We start from the raw sequence: 16,939 nt of genomic DNA on the forward strand, positions 1-16,939 counted from the left end.
GTTTGGTTTCATCGCTCCATCAGACCTGTTGCCACTGATTTTCTGATTTCCGGTTTTTGTGTAATTTGACATTTCAAGCTTTTCTCGCAGTTTCTCTTTCTTAAGAAAGCTTCTTGACAGTCACCTTTCTGCTGAGGCTTCAGTGTCTCTTCTTCGCATCTGTGGTGGGAAAGACTGAAATGGGAGGAGAGGAATCCAGGACGTGCAATTTAGGAAATAGGACGGGAGTTTCTCTTTTCCAGTGTCGGTGTTAAGCTCAGCCCCCAGGGGTCCAGGCCCACCCAGTAAAGTCACCGTGCCACATCGGCTGAAATCTACAGATACACTCTGACTAGAAGTTATTTATATTTTGGTAATGACCTATATCACTGATATTGCAGTGCAAGATCAATTTAATTATCCAGTTAATAGTACTTTAGTGCCTCTGCAAGAATCTTGGTAACCAGGATGACTGAGGGCAACACAGCACTGAGCACATTACCACACGCAGGTTAGACTCTGGGAAGCACCCCTCGTGTCTCAGGAGCCAAAAAGAGGTCATCTATCAGCCTGTGCAGCCTTTTTACAGAATGACTCAATAATACGTTGAAGATATTGTGTACTCAGTTATCCCAGTGTGTGTGTGTGGTGAGTTCACAGACCCAATTCCACACCTAAAGAAAACCTCTCTCCTGTTTGTTTATTAAACACATGCAACATGAAGTGCGAGTGAAAATAGCAAAGTTGTGTATTTTTTTTTTAATCCAGAAATGATCAGACAAACAAGTGTAGTAGTTTGCAGGGTAACGAGCCTGCAAATAGAATCACATTAGAGTATCAAACAGGATCATGTGACAAAAAGTAAGCACAAAGAATAATTTCCATAGAAGGCATTAATGATCGGAATCAAACGACAGATTATACTGCAGTTATTACCTGGCACCAACACTATAAGCAACCACACCACAGATTACATTTCCCTCTTCACAGCAGACAGAAACAGGTCACACAGATTACCCGAGACTGCAAATAATTTAAACAAAAGTGGCAAAGTAGTAATTGCATTGAATGCATTAATGAATGTCATGTGCACACTTAGCATCGTATAAAAATAGATCTCTGGCGAATTACAGCAGATTTGTCTAACACGTAGTTGTGGTGGTTCCTACACCGTGTGTATAAATGTTTTGGAAGAATGAAAAAGACCTGAGTAGTATTGGCAAACCCCCACACCAGAAAGGGACATCCATTCTGTATCAGTAAGGACAAACAGCGTCAGCAAAGATCATTTTCTTCTTTGGTCTGGAATGCTTTCCCCCATCACATTGAAGAGATATAAAAGGCTACTGCTCATGGACGTTCTTCATCATCAGCTTCACTAAAGGTCATACTGGGTCCATCCTGGAGGGGGTGCTAAGTAGATCCTCCGTCCTCTGGACATGAAACTGACCACCCCTCTGTACCCTGACCGTGGCACTCCAGACTTAAAGTCATCCATTATTCCCAGATTTTTGGCCATCAATTTGAAACTGTCCTTACTCGAGTACTGAAGGCGGAAGGGCCCGGGTCCTTGTAGCTGGCCCTGCTTCACATCTTCATATTTAACCACAGGAGCACTGTAAACTTCCTTCTCAAAGTTTTCCTTGTATGTCTCCTCCTTCAAGTAACTCAGGTCCAACTTGGTGAAAGGCACAATCTCGGTATTCAGTTTAATGTAACGCAGGTATTTGTCAAAAAACTGACCCAGACTCACACCCTGGCGACCAAAAGTTAAAGTCCGTGAGATTTCTGGGCGTATACAGGCACGGTTGCGGCGCTGCTCTGGCTGGCGCATCCAGTCGTCCCAGAAAGCCTCAGGCCACTTTGGCTCCAGCTCCTCCCACACCTCCCTGAGGAGCATCCACCCCAGGCCGGGAAAGAAGTCTGTCCGATAGAGCAGGTCGGCCTTGCCGGGGTCCACATAGCCTTCCCTCCCATTGTCATTCCAGGCAGACACACACCACAGGCTGGGGTCAGATTTCAGGAAAGGCAGCAAGGCTCGGAAATACTCAAAGAAGTCTGGTGCCACCTAGAGCAAGAGATGAATAATTCAGTTCAACTGTTACATAACCATCGCAACAAGTGAAATAACGAGTTTTGAAAGAAGAAGATTAATTTAAGTTGTAAATAAAGAATGAAAATGAAGGAGAGATCACAAATCATTGGTGTTTAACATGAAAATAATCACCTCCAGGTCGTCCTCCACGATCACCACAGATGAATGACCGAGCGTCTTGAACACTTGGTTGAGCGCCCAGTGGTAATGCCTGGAGATTTTATAGTAACCCTTAAACTTCTTGTGCTCAGGCCTCACTTGGATGTCAGACAAATCCGGCTGCTTCAGATGAGTTACGTTGTTTCCATAAGACCGAATCACCTCAGCGGTCTCGGCATGTCCGCAGTCCTGACTCACTATGATTGGGTGGAGCGCTGCTGAGGGCCGGTGCTGCAGGAGTTTGTCCAAGCAGCGCTTCACGGTGACTCTGTTGCAGGCGATGACAAGGATAGGGATGGCAGGCTGAGGAGCAGCGGTCACCTTTGGCTTGTTGTCTGATGGCTCCCAGAGCAACTGATGATTCTGGATTTGCAATAGGATTTTTTTCTGCATCTCAAGTTCACTTTCGAATGCATTTGCAAATCGAAGCACATCTTCCATCACATTGCTGGGGGGCCCTTCGGGACCTTCTTTCTGATCTCGGCCCTGTGGGGGTCTCCCCCACAGCAGGAGTACCAGTATGGCATTCCATGTGATAAACAGGAACGCGCCACAAAAAATCAGACAGCTTCTCTTACGGATCATGGCCCAGAAACTGAGAGAGAGGGAGGGTGGGAAATTTCAGGAAGACAGAGTCTGAACAGAGAGACGTGTCCTTTTTAGAGACAACAGGAATGGGATATGGGAGGGGCAGCCTATGCTTTGTGTCATCACGGGCTCGCTCTGCAGATAGTGAAGTTATAAAGACACAATACAGCATTGGTGAAAGCGCAAGTCGTTAAAATCCGATGAAGAGCAAGATTCATCTTGGAGAAAATCCTCAACATTTAATGTCCTCTTTTATCTGAAATAAGATAAAAGGGAAAATATCAAATAAAATCAAGTCAATATCAAGGTTTCCAACTCTCACAAAACTTTCCCTCTCACATCCTGCCCAAACAAATCTCCCATCAAAGGTTTAAAGCCAATGTTTTAAGATAAAAAAAAATTGACAGCCCTTTTTAGGTTTAACAGGAGTTTTTGACCATTTTTCAGCAAAAACACTGAACTACACATATCAGAGAATGCAAAACACTGTTTATGTGCTTTATTGTCAGAACAGGAGATGAAGACTTAGTACTGTGTGCGTGGATGTTTATCTTAGTTATCATGGCCTCTCGGTATTCAAATTCAGTGGTCTGGAATTTTAATACAGCTAAACAGAAACTGGGGCTTTTCACTATGCAGATTGCAGACATAGGCTGTATTTAGATGGACTCGGCTTCCCGGACTGAAAAGGGCCTTAAACCTAGATTTCTAATGGCCAGCAGGAGGTGACTACTCTTGAGTAAAGACTTACAGTTATAAAGAAATCAATGGGTCAACGACCCTCAGCTCTCTTACTCAGGAAAGAGCTTGCAGATCACTTTATTACTGAATAAAACGTGAATTTAAAGGTATAAAGTCTGGTCGTTACTACGGTTTGAAAGCAGGGCTGCACAGCTTTCGCTCACTGGCACAAGATCGGTCATTCACAAACTGCCTTTAGTTTCTCAGACAGTTTCATTCGTTCACATCTGGTTTCAATACCAAGGCAATGATGCGAAAATGGGAGTCTTCATTACCAGCGTTTGGTGACGTCACAATGGCTACATCCATCTTTTATGTACAGTCATTCACGTGCCATTAAGTACCGCCTGCAATTACACGCAGCATTTGGAGCTTATCGTTTTAAAATAAGCTGCTGACGTTTGATTAGGAATTTTCCGTTTTTAAACACATTGTTATTAAGTCAATAAAAATGAATAAAAAACAACTTCGCAGCCAGCACAGTTTACCTGATAATTACTAACGAATTATTAATGACCCCGCCCCTTAATGCAAAACGGCAGTTTAAGACTATTCAATAGGGCCAGGTCAACCCCGAACGCCCTGCCCCCACACCGCTCCAACTACATCTGAAAGTTCTGTTTCTGCTTTAAATAACCAATAAAGTGAAGGCAGGAAATCAGACAGGAAGTTGACAGTGATGATTCACCAAAATGCCTGTGATCGATTTTCTCTTATCACCTGTGGCTGACTCGACACAGCAGACAAACTGCGGTTTATTAAAACACAAAAACAGCTGGCATCACCGACTTCACCCTCTCCGTCCCTCCGTCCCTCCCTCACGCTGCTCGTCAGGCGCCTTGTGCTCGTCACAGTAAACACAGTAGTCTGAGGAGGAGAGTTCGAAGCTGCCCTCACCTCACAATGTGCCCGCTCCTTCTTGCTGTGGCCATTTCTTCGGGAAAAGTTCCGCAGAAATGAGGCCAGTGTCTTGCTTCTTCCCCGGCGGCTGGAGCAACTTCACGCCGCCGACTTTCTCCCGTTTCTCGCTGGCTGCAAGAAAAAGAGGAGGAGAAAAGAAGTAACACGACAACTTCCTGGTTTTAGGGCAGACACGGAAGTCCCGCCCCCAGCCGTCACCTTGAGAAATTACGCAACAGTTTGACGCGAGAGCCGCTCTCAGCGGAGCTAATTAGAAACAGCGGCAGCCTTTGAAGTCTTTGTGCACACACACTGTCTGCTTCCCCTCACCGAGGCTTCCACACGGACAGCGAACAGCCAGGGAGGCCCGGAAAACTGCTTTTTCATTTAATTTAGCTAATTTATCTTTTTCTGCTTGAGCTGCACAGGAGCGCGCGTAATTTGCATGAGCCACACGGGAAGAGGGGAATGGAGAGAAGAAGAAAACCTTCCCTTCTATTTGCTATACTTGTAGACAAGCACATAACAAAAGCACACAGGGTACGGCCTATTTACTGCTTTACTGCAGCTTATATTGTTGCATCCAAATTGCACAAAGCTTGCCCACTTACAAAAACAGGCTAGCTCCAAAGGAATAAAGAATTAATCTCATAAAGAGATTGTGAAATTTGCACTACCATCCTAAAATTATGACACATACTCTCAGTGTTGAATATAACACTGAAGAAATTGGATCTATAAAACCTAGAGAAAGCTTATTTCATCTGAAATTCGGTGTCCAAGCCCTGAAAACTTACTGTTACAGTGGGGCAAAAAAGTATTTAGTCAGCCACCGATTGTGCAAGTTCCCCCACTTAAAATGATGACAGAGGTCAGTAATTTGCACCAGAGGTACACTTCAACTGTGAGAGACAGAATGTGAAAAAAAAATCCATGAATCCACATGGTAGGATTTGTAAAGAATTTATTCGTAAATTAGGGTGGAAAATAAGTATTTGGTCACCTCAAACAAGGAAAATCTCTGGCTCTCACAGACCTGTAACGTCTTCTGTAAGAAGCTTTTCTGTCCCCCACTCGTTACCTGTATGAATGGCACCTGTTTGAACTCATCATCTGTATAAAAGACACCTGTCCACAGCCTCAAACAGTCAGACTCCAAACTCCGCCATGGCCAAGACCAAAGAGCTTTCGAAGGACACCAGGAAAAGTATTGTAGACCTGCACCAGACTGGGAAGAGTGAATCTACAATAGGCAAGCAGCTTGGTGTGAAAAAAATCAACTGTGGGAGCAATCATCAGAAAATGGAAGACATACAAGACCACTGATAATCTCCCTCGATCTGGGGCTCCACGCAAGATCTCATCCCGTGGGGCCAAAATGATCATGAGAACGGTGAGCAAAGATCCCAGAACCACACGGGGGGACCTGGTGAATGACCTGCAGAGAGCTGGGACCAAAGTAACAAAGGTCACCATCAGTAACACACTACAACGGCAGGGAATCAAATCCTGCAGTGCCAGACGTGTTCCGCTGCTGAAGCCAGTGCATGTCCAGGCCCGTCTGAAGTTTGCCAGAGAGCACATGGATGATACAGCAGAGGATTGGGAGAATGTCATGTGGTCAGATGAAACCAAAGTAGAACTTTTTGGTATAAACTCAACTCGTCGTGTTTGGAGGAAGAAGAATACTGAGTTGCATCCCAAGAACACCATACCTACTGTGAAGCATGGGGGTGGAAACATCATGCTATGGGGCTGTTTTTCTGCCAAGGGGACAGGACGACTGATCCGTGTTAAGGACAGAATGAATGGGGCCATGTATCGTGAGATTTTGAGCCAAAACCTCCTTCCATCAGTGAGAACTTTGAAGATGAAACGAGGCTGGGTCTTCCAACATGACAATGATCCAAAACACACCGCCCGGGCAACAAAGGAGTGGCTCCGTAAGAAGCATTTGAAAGTCCTGGAGTGGCCTAGCCAGTCTCCAGACCTCAACCCCATAGGAAATCTGTGGCGGAAGTTGAAAGTCTGTGTTGCTCGGCGACAGCCCCAAAACATCACTGCTCTCGAGAAGATCTGCATGGAGGAATGGGCCAAAATACCAGCTACTGTGTGTGCAAACCTGGTAAAGACCTATAGTAAACGTTTGACCTCTGTTATTGACAACAAAGGTTATGTTACAAAGTATTGAGTTGTATTTTTGTTATTGACCAAATACTTATTTTCCACCCTGATTTACCAATAAATTCTTTACAAATCCTACATGGATTTTTTTTTTTTTTTTTTTCACATTCTGTCTCTCACAGTTGAAGTGTACCTCTGGTGCAAATTACTGACCTCTGTCATCATTTTAAGTGGGGGAACTTGCACAATCGGTGGCTGACTAAATACTTTTTTGCCCCACTGTATACCCATAGCTGTTGATTATACTCATTATAGATTAATTAATAACCTGAATAGTTTTTCTGCTGAATCTAAGTCTATAAAGGTGACATAGAGCCTTTTGCCTTTAAACATCTTATTTTGACTCTAAATCAGCCTAAAAACGAAATATTTTCAATTAATCCCCACAAGCAAAGATTTATCAGGATGGAGAAGATAAAATGTCACATTAATGCTGACTAGTCAATAATTACATGAGGACATAGTGGACAATACAAAAACAGTGTATTGCCACGATATTATTTTTATTAATGTTTTGTTTTGGAGGTTTATGTTGGCAGACTTAATGTTGGAGAAATACAGAAAGTACACCTTGTTTCAGTTTTTTAGGTTTTAAATATCATCGAGTAATAAAATCATAGAACCTCAGATGAGCAATAAGCTATGACATATTACTCAGGGCCATTATTTATATAAGCCAAAATGCAGATGCAGCATGTGAAAAATGTGCTACACCCTTAATGTATCCATAGTTATTATTGTGAATGCCTCTACACAAACACAAGTTTTGGAGGTCTGTTAACACAATGGCAAAGGCATCCCAGCAAATTCAGCCCAGTGTCAGAGTAATGCTCAGAGAAACTCTAAAAAACCCAAGAGCTCCATCTAAGACAGTTAGCATGTTAAATTTCATGACAATAGAATCAGAAAACAATTGAAAAATAATGACTTGATGGATTTTTAGAGAAAGCTTCTTCTCCATAAAGAACACATCAGTACAGCTAAGGTTTAGAAACTTTAGTCTGATCAAATCAAAAGACTTCTGGATCAGTGTCCTTTTGAACAGATGAGATGGGTACTCTGGCTTCCTCCCACCGTCCAAAGACATGCAGTTTGTAGGGAAATGTCCATAGGTGTGAATGTGAGCGTGAAGGGTTGTCTGCCTCTGTGTGTTGGCCCTGCGACAGACTGGTGACCTGTCCAGGGTGTGCCCCGCCTCTGGCCCTATGACAGCTGGGATAGGCTCCACCCAGGAGAATCCATAAAAGATCCATAAAATCAAAAATTCAACTGAAGACTGTACTTAACTTTTCCTCTCTTTGCTTTTCTCTCTGTGAAATCCTGAACTCAAAGGAATATCCTGCTGATCTCATGAAGAACTGCAACTCTATCTCTATCAGCAGACTGAAAGATTTGCTAAGAGACTCACAGGCTTATAAATACTGACGTCTTTTCGTGTTTGGTGCTCATCGGTGCGTGGAAGTGTTGTGGGGAGTGGAGAGGCAAATTAGCTTTAAGGTAACTCTGGTACAACGTATCAAATGACAATATTTATGTTAATATTGCGCAGGGTCACTTTTCAAAAAATGTCAATAAAAAAATAAAAATGTATGGATCCCAGAAGTCCCTTCTGAAGCAAGTGACCTTTGACAGAGTCTCTGGTCAGTTATTTTAAAGCAGTATCAAAATGTGCATGTCTAACATGTGGCTACTAAATGGTGCACAGTAGCCTGGTAGAGGTTTAAAAAAGTCAAACATACACTACCAGTAAGAAGTTTGGACACACCCTCTCATTTAATGGTTTTCTTTCTTTTTCTTACTTTATATATTGTAGATACTGAAAACATCAAATACATGGAATTATGTAGCAAAAAACAGAAAAATAATTCTAAATATGTTTTATATGTTAGATTCCTGGAAGTAGCCGCCCTTTCCTTTGTTGACAGCGCTGCAAACTCTTGGCCTTTTCTCAGTGAGCTTCATGATGTAGTCACCTTAAATGGTTTTCACTCACAGGTGTACGTTTGCCAGAGTTCAAACGTTACGTTGCAACTGGTTCACATGAGCACCGCCCCAAGAGCAAGAGTCACCTCTGCCGCTAAGGATAAATTCATCTGAGTTACCTCAGAAATCACAAGTTAACAGCACCTCAGATTAGAGCCCAGATAAATGCCACACAGAGTTCCAGGAGTAGACACATCTCTACATCAACTGTTAAGAGGAGACTGTGTGAATCAGGCCTTTATGGTCAAATAGCTGCTAAGAAACTACTACTAAGGAAAAACAACAAGTAGAAGAGATTTGTTTGGGCCAAGAAACACAAGGAATGGGCATCAGACCAGTGGAAACATGTGCCTTGGTCTGTTGACTCTAAATGTAAGATCTTTGGTTTCACTCGCCGTGTCTTTGTGTGACGCAGAAAAAGTGAATGGTCTCTACATGCATGGTTCCCACCGAGAAGCATGGAGGAGGAGGTGTGATGGTGTGGGGGTGCTTTGCTGGTGACACTGTTGGAGATTTATTCAAACACCTCCAGGCTGTGTAAGGGCTGTTTGACGAAGAAGGAGAGCAATGGAGTGCTGCACCAGATGGTCTGGCCTCCACAATCACCTGACCTGAACCCAGTGGAGATGGTTTGGGATGAGACTGACTGCAGAGTGAATGCAAAAGAACCAACGAGTGCTCCGCATCTCTGGAAACTCCTTCAGGTCTGTTGGAGAACCATTTCAGGTGAAATGGCATTCAGCTCAACGAGAAAATTCCAAGCTTGTGCAAAGCAGTAATGTGCTTTCATAGTTTTGATGCCTACAATTTAAATACTCATGAAAATAAAGAAAAAAAAACATTAAATGAGAAGGTGTTTTCACATTTTAGACTGGTAGGGTATGTTGGTATATGTTCCGCTGGCACAGAATATTTATGTTTTGTGCACTGTATAAAAACAGTGGACGTCTTTTAATTATTTCCACACATTTATATCGTTTTTACTCAGTGTGCATTGGTGTTTTTCTTGAGGCTTTATTTTAACTCCAATTTAAAGAGGAAGTTTGTGTCACGGTCTCTGTAAAATGAGCTTTTGTGCAAATTATGCAGGGTGAGAGTTTTAATGCAGACAGTTGATTCTGCTCATCTGAGCGCAGCATTTTCAGTTGGCTGGAGAAACCTGCAGACGGCCGACTTCTTCTGTCTGCGGGGACCGAAGAGGTCACCTGGACGAGCGAGAACACGTTTCTCCCACTGGAAACACTGAGCCCTGACAAACAGAGTATCTGCAGCACGCAAGGTGAGCATATCCATTCAGAAGACTTGCAATACATGCTTGTTTCTTGTTGCTCATACAGACAAGTGGCAAATTAAAGGAAAAAACCAGAACCACTGAACCCTACAGAGGGGGAACTCGCTGTAGGCCCCTGCAGTGGTGATCCACTTCAAATCAATACAAAGTTATGCAGAAACATCAGCTTAATGATTAAATATTTTTGTCCTGGTGGGAGTGGGCTCTTCCATGATGACATATCCCCAACCACTGAAAAGTCTTAAGAGGGTGAAAATGATGCAAACCACACGCTGTAGCCTTTGCCACAGTATGCGACTCAATCTGATCTCAATCTAATTGATCACTAATCCATGTGGGACTTTGCCCTCGACCATTATCATCAAAAAAACAGATAAGGGAAAACATTTTTTTTACAGTAAATATGGTCTTGCCCAAATCAGAGATTTAGAGAGTCGCTGCCAAACAGCACTAATGGTGTTTGTGGAGGCTCAACGCTTCATTTCAAACACTTCATTCTGGTTCTTCCATTCATTTGCCACTGGTTAGTGTGCCATGAAAAACAGCTGGTTGGTTTCTATCAGCAGGTTGAAGTCCAGATGTGGTGTGTGTCCTGAAAAGTCAATAAATGATGTTGATCGCAATGCTTCTTTGTGGCGCTGAGGCCTTGGACTCAGTCAGGTCCTTCCTGTGTGATCTTTTGTGCTGAGCTGGAGTTGTTCTTGTAAGAGGTCTGTTTGTTTGCCTAAAAGACAAAGCGTGATGTATTTTCATACAGTAACATTTACATGAATTATCTATTCTCGGTTCAACAGGACTCTCACCTGGAGGCTCCGGCTGCTGGAGTTGTTCTCATCCCGCTGGCACAGCAGATGTCGTGGTGCTTCATCGGGGCTGCTGCCTGAGCTACGCACATCTCCCAAATTCAAAAACAGAATTTTGGACACCAGACAAGTCACAGACAAGCACGTGCTCCTCAGTACAGACCAGCCGTTTAACATGAAGGACGGGATTTGTCCCACTAAACACGGAGGGGACGTCACGGACAGCTTCAGGACGCTCGCAGAGATTTCACTCGTGTCTTTAACCAAAGCGCTTTTGCGGATGTGTGCAGGATCTTTAATCTGAATTATTTTAGAGCATTTATTATTTCCAGACAGTCTGCTCGCTAGTACGCGCACCAGCGCAGGCGCAGCTGAGTGCGCGTGCGCTGGAGATTGCGAAAGTTTTGGGTAACGTAATCCACTCACTTCCCTGGAAACTTTACCCCCCACTCTGTCCGACCTGTACGAAACAATCAGCCTTCTTCCCACCAGGACCACCACACACTCTCCGTGTGGAGAAGCCTCCGCCGCTGACGCCTGGTGTGAGCCGCTGCGCTCGCCCGGAGAGTCGCGCAGCGCCCCGCCGGCCAGTCCTAGGCCGTACGCCGAGCTGGCAGGCCGCTTGGCCGGCGGATTCCTCGTCCAGATATTCCCCCGGCACCGGAGAACAGCGGACAGGGCAGAGGCCGAGGGGGTGGAAGCCATGGTGATCGGTAGCGTCCACGTCTCTCCTCCTTAACGCCAGCCTCCGTCTAAACACTCACATAACCTTCAGAGGTTTATTTGCGTAAGGAGCGGGTCAGAGGAGGGTGGGGGGTTTCTTCTAGTCTGGTCCACGCGACTATATTTGCCTCGACTGTGACAGTGGGGGGTTCGTGTGGGTGTGTCTTTAGGCCAGAGCAGAACAAGCAGCTACTTTACACCCCGGAGTGGAAACACTGGATGAAAATGAGACAGATTTAGCAGGTACTCGGATGCAGAGGGACTGGGAGACAAATGCAGTTTAGGTTTTTGAAGTAAATCAAAAATGGGCACAGTTGCCCCGAGTGATCGATTTATACGATCTATTTCTTCTCCTAAAAATAAAAAAGTAGTAGTGTGACACTCGAAGATCTGAGAACCGGTCACAGGGGGCATCGCGGGTCACAAAATTCTACATGAATAAAAACTTCTGTTAATAAATAAAAAGTGACTCTGAAGAAACGCACAAAACAGTAATAAACAAGTTTCACCTACTGAATATTCTTTTTTCTCTTTTCGTTTATCATTTCCATTTAATGTGGAAATAGTATAGTTTGCACTTCAATTTCATTTCAGTTAATTTCCAAAATGAATTCGATTCTTTTATTTAACATGTTTAAATGCTTTTTTTTTTAAACTAATGTAAAGTTTTTCCAGACTAACCTTTGGTCGTTACGTTCGTTATAGTGACCTTGGTCAGGACAATTACATAATAGTTGGAGCTGGACAATGAATACAAACATAAACGCAAACATTTATTGAGAGCACTTCCTGAAGGGGGCGCTACAGGTTAAGCTAAAATGCCCTCAAAAAAGATTTTATAAAGATTTCTGTACTGTGTAAACTTTATTGTCCTACTTTTTTAAAAAGCAATTCATACCGTTTCTGTAGTGCTGTTGTATAATGTTACAAAGGTTTGAGTAAGCTGAGCCCACACAGTCCTTGCTGTAAGCTTTTCAGGATTTAGGCTGGAGTGACATTTCTATTAGACTCAGCACATGTTGTTGTGTTTTTCCCTTTGTTTATCAGATTTAATACAGTTCATTTCTGATGAAGTGATGATTTTAAATATTTGTTAAATCCAGACAGTTTAAAGTGGTCTTTGCCATTGGAAATAGCTGGATACTGTTAAGACATGGTTTCCAGGAAAGACGGGGTACAGGTTTTTAAGTATTTCTCTTTTTCATGTGTCAGATGTTATGACCCAGAATGGACACTATTACTATTTTAACTACACCCCTCTGGGACGTTGCCCAGTGTCCCCCAGGAGGAGCTCTGGGTGAGTGGACGCTCAGTGGGTTAAAGGTCAACACTGATCCTCCTGGTCAGTTATGAGTCTCTCTTGAAACCTCTGACTAAGTCGATACCTTACAGCTTATCGCCGGGGTGGTACCCTCTAAAGTGTGACTGTTTCTGGTTTGTACTTTACAGAAAGAAGTTTTGAACTTTTACTTTTAAAATCATTCGTTGCAAATATACATAAGAGTCACAGAATGAAACCTGTCACACTGACTCAAGAGAAATGTCTGTGGTTTTGTACAAAAGACTCACCTGCAATTCTTAACACCGGAATTTTTAATTCCCTGTCGCCCTGTACGAACATTTCCCATCTGACATCACTCACTTCTTTACTTCTTACTGCTGAAGTTAAAAAGCCTGATCCTGAAACAGGCCATCAAATTAAAGTTTTCCATGTGCTGATTTTAAATGTTTTTTCACTCACTGCTTGTTGCACACATTCCTGATCCACCCTACATCAAAGTGATGGATGACATGCTGCAACTGATCCTCCCCAATCAGCCAGAAAAATGCCACAAAGGGCGTGACGCCCGTGTTTGTCAAACAGGCTTGTCATCCTAAAAATCCCGATATGCACAGCTGAGAGGAAGTTGCTCAATCCACCCTGTTAGCAGGTGTGTTTACACGGTTAAAGGGGATCAGGTGTCTAAATGAAGCATGAGGGCTTCTGAAAAGAAATAAGCAGCAGGTGTGTATCAGTAGAGGACAATCTCAAATATGCCTTTATTTGATGGATATGTTGAGAAATACTTGCAAATATATAAATCATCTGTGGCATCTGTATGTACAATGGGTTTGGACTATAAACAAAATTAGTTAAGAACTATAAACTCTGGTTTGCGAGATCAGCGTTCAATCCAGAGATCTTCCCAACCTTTCATCACAGAGTGTAGTGCATTTCAACATTTACAGCTTACTTGATCTGTGCACAAGGTTCCTTTATTGTGTTCAGCCGCTCTCACGGTGAACACAAACACCTTCAGAAAAGAATAAAAACAGGAAACACATCAGTCCCTTTTCCTTCATGTGCACCTGCCAGTTCTTTTGTTTTTAAAAAAATGTTGCTCTCCTGGTTTTCCTTCATTTCTCCACGTGACCCAGGCTTGAAGGAGCTCAGTTTGTACTTCACCATTATAAACACAAGGTGTGCAAAGTGGAACAAGGGTCACTGGAAGTTTTGTGTGATTCTCTCTCCTTGTCCACTTCATCTCCCCAACCATCACCCTCCACAGTCCTGTCCTTGACATGGACGCATCTCTAGTTCATGGATTTTGCTGTGAAGTGTTGTTTGATTGTGGACGTGGGGGACGAACGTTGTTCAAGGACACAGTGGGTATGATCACAAAAGCCAGAATTCCCACCAGCATGAGCGCCACAGTGATGGTGATGATGGTCGCAACCACTGCGTAGTAGCACTGATCTGAACGGAACATCCTGCGTAGGCGACCTCTCATCCTGCTCGGAGGTCTGCCTACATCCACCACAGTGGTCGGGGTGATCCCCTGCTCCATTGCACTTAGCTGGAGGTTCCTGCTTGGTGCCGCCTGAGTGTCTTGACTCTTGGTAGGCAGACTGAAGACATTAGGCCTGCTCGGGCTGTTGGGAGGAGGGTTCTTCAGCATCAGCTTACCCTGGCTGCGCTTAAAGCGGATGGACAGCGCCCGCTGCATATCTGAAGGGAGTTTGCTGATGATGTCCCGATTGTTTCCCAGACGGGGCAGGTCCCGGCCGCGAGGGAGCTCAGTCACCTCTCGGCACACGGGGCAGGACAGGGTCTTGAGCTCAGGTGAGGTGACGTTGATGCGAGCCAGGCACTCCAGACAGAAGGTGTGCCCGCATGCCAGCAGCTTTGGGGTCTTGAAGACATTATCGTAAGTGCAGAAGCACACAGCGCACTCTGTGTCCTCCACGTCATTTTCAGGGGGTTTCATCCTTCTCCGATCGCTCTCTCTGTCTCTCTGGCGCCACCCACGGCCCTCCTCGCTCCTTCCACGATGCCTCCTTTCTCCACGGTTCCTGTCTGACTCTCTTCTCCTCCCTCTTTCCGTCCTCTCAGAGTCAGAACTCCTCGATCTCCTCACTCTTAATGATTTCTCTTTTTTCCGGTGCTCCTCCTTGCTGTTCCTGTCATTCTGTCCGAGTTTGGGTTTGACGTTAGGGGCCTGGGGCTGCCTGGCTCCATGGCTCTCTTCGGCCCTGCTGTTTCCCTCCCCACCATCACTCATACTGGAGTGATGTCAGAGGTAAAGTGCCGTCTGGAATTCGACTCCTACCAGTTTCCCAACAGCTGCTGTGGAAAATTAAACCTCAGATGAGTTTATTGGCTCCCAAAATCAAGCAGAGCAGGAAGTAAGCCACAGGAATTTACCTGCAGTCACCACTGCTGCTTCACGGTGATGAAGCAAGAACGCCTAATCGCTGGCTGACATCTCGATTGTATTGAAATGCTGTTGTTATTCAACATGTATGTGCTGCTTTAGTCTTGACAATTGATAAGTTGCTATATTTGTTTAGTAGGTTTTCCTGCACAGAAATTGTGAGGAAACATGAGCCGGGAGTGCGTCAAGTGGAGGCTGGACTTCTGAGAAGCAAAACTGGGACTTCTTTGTAACGCTGCAGCAAATTTTCATTGTACCCAGTGAATTTACTTTTTTAAAAAAGTTTTAACACCAACAAGAGGCTCAGAATTCACATTGTTCACATTTGTTTAAAAAAAAGCAGCGCAGACATGTTGGCAAAGTTGCAAGAATTCCCACTTCAGACTTTTTATGATTTCATGACTTTTGAATGGAAGCTGGTAAGTAAAAAAGAAAAAAGAATTTGTGCACACTGACCTGTGAGGTAGATGACTGCCGGATCAGTTCGTCAGAGTTGATCTGACATGTAATCCAGTCGTGTCAGTGCAGTCAACACTGCTCATGACTAAACGTCATAACTAAAAACAGTGATTGTTTTGAGCTCCCTGCTTCCCTCTTCTGTTCTTATCTTTGCTCTTATATCTACTTTTCTAATTGAGGACTCAGCATTGTCTCCTCCTCCTCTGAACCCTCCCCCCTTTGCCACACTTCCTCCCGCCCTCCTTTTTCTCGTCAGACCAGTTCAACCAGCTGCTATTGTTTTCATTCGTTTCTCTCTCTGTGGACTTTATAGATACTTTAGTTATTTACTTAAATGACCCCATGTGGCCACTCACACTGAAAGAAGATGCATGAAAATGACATTGCACCCCAGAGAATCATACTAATGTCTCCCTCGTGTGCAGACTAACCCCGTGTCACATATCAGATCAGGTACCTGTAGCATCACATGATAGAAGCACGTCTTGTCTCGCTGTTTCTGATTCTTAGTGTGATACAAGTCATGACAGACAACAGTCACCGTCAGGAAAATTCCACTCTGGCTCCATAAAGAGGATGACAATGCATCTTTGTGAACATACAGCATATCAGCATGTCATATTTGTCATTCCTCTGCCACAGTCTTGTCACTTCATGGTTTTACAACTCAAACAAGATCAGCTACATAGCTTTTCCTCACTCCACAGGCCCGCAGGTACTCACTCTGTGCCTGAGAGCCACACAGCTCGAGACAATAACTACACCAGATTCAAGTCTTTGACATTAAATGCTCAGGATTTTCTATGAGTCTGTGGTGGCCAGTGCAACCCTCTACGCCGTTGCATGCTGGGGGGAGTAGATTGAGGGTTGCTGATACTAACAGACTCAAACTGATCTGCAAGGCCAGCAATGTTGTAGGGATGGAGCTGGACTCTCTTGAGGTGGTCTCGGAGAGGCGAATGTTGTCCAAGATAAAGACAATGTTGGATAATTCCTCCCACCCACTCCATGACATGCTGGCCAGTCACAGGAGCTCGTTCAGTGAGAGACTGAGATGACCAAAAAGCACCACTGACCGACACAGGAACTCATTCCTGCCTGTGGCTCCCTGTACAACTTAACACACTGTTTACTGCAATAGCTGCACCCTTTTGCACATCATGCTCTTCTTTCTTATTCAGCTATTTATCAATAAGTGACTTATATGCGTCACGCTTTATATAATAAAAACATGAACGCACATAAAAGTCAGCATTCCTTTGCCAGGTAGCGTAATATGCCTTGTTTTGGCTTAAACAATCAAATAAAATACGCCCCTTACAAACCAGAGGCCTTTCTG

At 44.1% G+C, this 16,939-nt stretch overlaps 3 protein-coding genes across 4 annotated transcripts; all 3 read right to left on the bottom strand.

The window, feature by feature from the left end:
• Positions 1-723: 723 nt before the first annotated feature.
• On the bottom strand, positions 724-4,655 carry mgat1a (alpha-1,3-mannosyl-glycoprotein 2-beta-N-acetylglucosaminyltransferase a). The gene is made up of 3 exons (XM_086312477.1): positions 4,460-4,655; positions 2,207-3,077; positions 724-2,047 (listed from the first exon to the last, which is right to left on the bottom strand). Exons 2-3 carry the CDS (start codon positions 2,816-2,818, stop codon positions 1,358-1,360), a joined length of 1,302 nt encoding a protein of 433 aa, XP_086168603.1. The 5' UTR covers positions 2,819-3,077; positions 4,460-4,655; the 3' UTR covers positions 724-1,357.
• A 2,473-nt stretch (positions 4,656-7,128) lies between these two features.
• Positions 7,129-11,575, bottom strand: LOC147319739 (uncharacterized). Its single transcript, XM_086312482.1, has 2 exons — positions 10,724-11,575; positions 7,129-10,644 (listed from the first exon to the last, which is right to left on the bottom strand). Exons 1-2 carry the CDS (start codon positions 11,426-11,428, stop codon positions 10,573-10,575), a joined length of 777 nt encoding a protein of 258 aa, XP_086168608.1. The 5' UTR covers positions 11,429-11,575; the 3' UTR covers positions 7,129-10,572.
• Positions 11,576-13,319: 1,744 nt separating this feature from the next.
• rnf183 (ring finger protein 183) lies at positions 13,320-15,802 on the bottom strand. Of its 2 annotated transcripts, none has more exons than XM_086312481.1 (2): positions 15,598-15,802; positions 13,320-15,050 (listed from the first exon to the last, which is right to left on the bottom strand). In XM_086312481.1, the coding sequence occupies exon 2, from the start codon at positions 14,986-14,988 to the stop codon at positions 14,026-14,028; it is 963 nt and encodes a 320-aa protein (XP_086168607.1). In that variant the 5' UTR covers positions 14,989-15,050; positions 15,598-15,802; the 3' UTR covers positions 13,320-14,025. The 2 variants fall into 2 exon arrangements, with proteins under 2 accessions (XP_086168607.1, XP_086168606.1); XM_086312480.1 differs by having other exon boundaries at positions 13,320-15,053.
• Positions 15,803-16,939: the final 1,137 nt, after the last annotated feature.

This window comes from Aulonocara sp. 'chitande type north' Nkhata Bay, linkage group LG11, assembly GCF_057382095.1.
Source record: "Aulonocara sp. 'chitande type north' Nkhata Bay isolate Kocher_YH1m ecotype deep benthic linkage group LG11, A_spYH_male_GT1.1, whole genome shotgun sequence".
Lineage (NCBI taxonomy): Eukaryota > Metazoa > Chordata > Actinopteri > Cichliformes > Cichlidae > Aulonocara > Aulonocara sp. 'chitande type north' Nkhata Bay.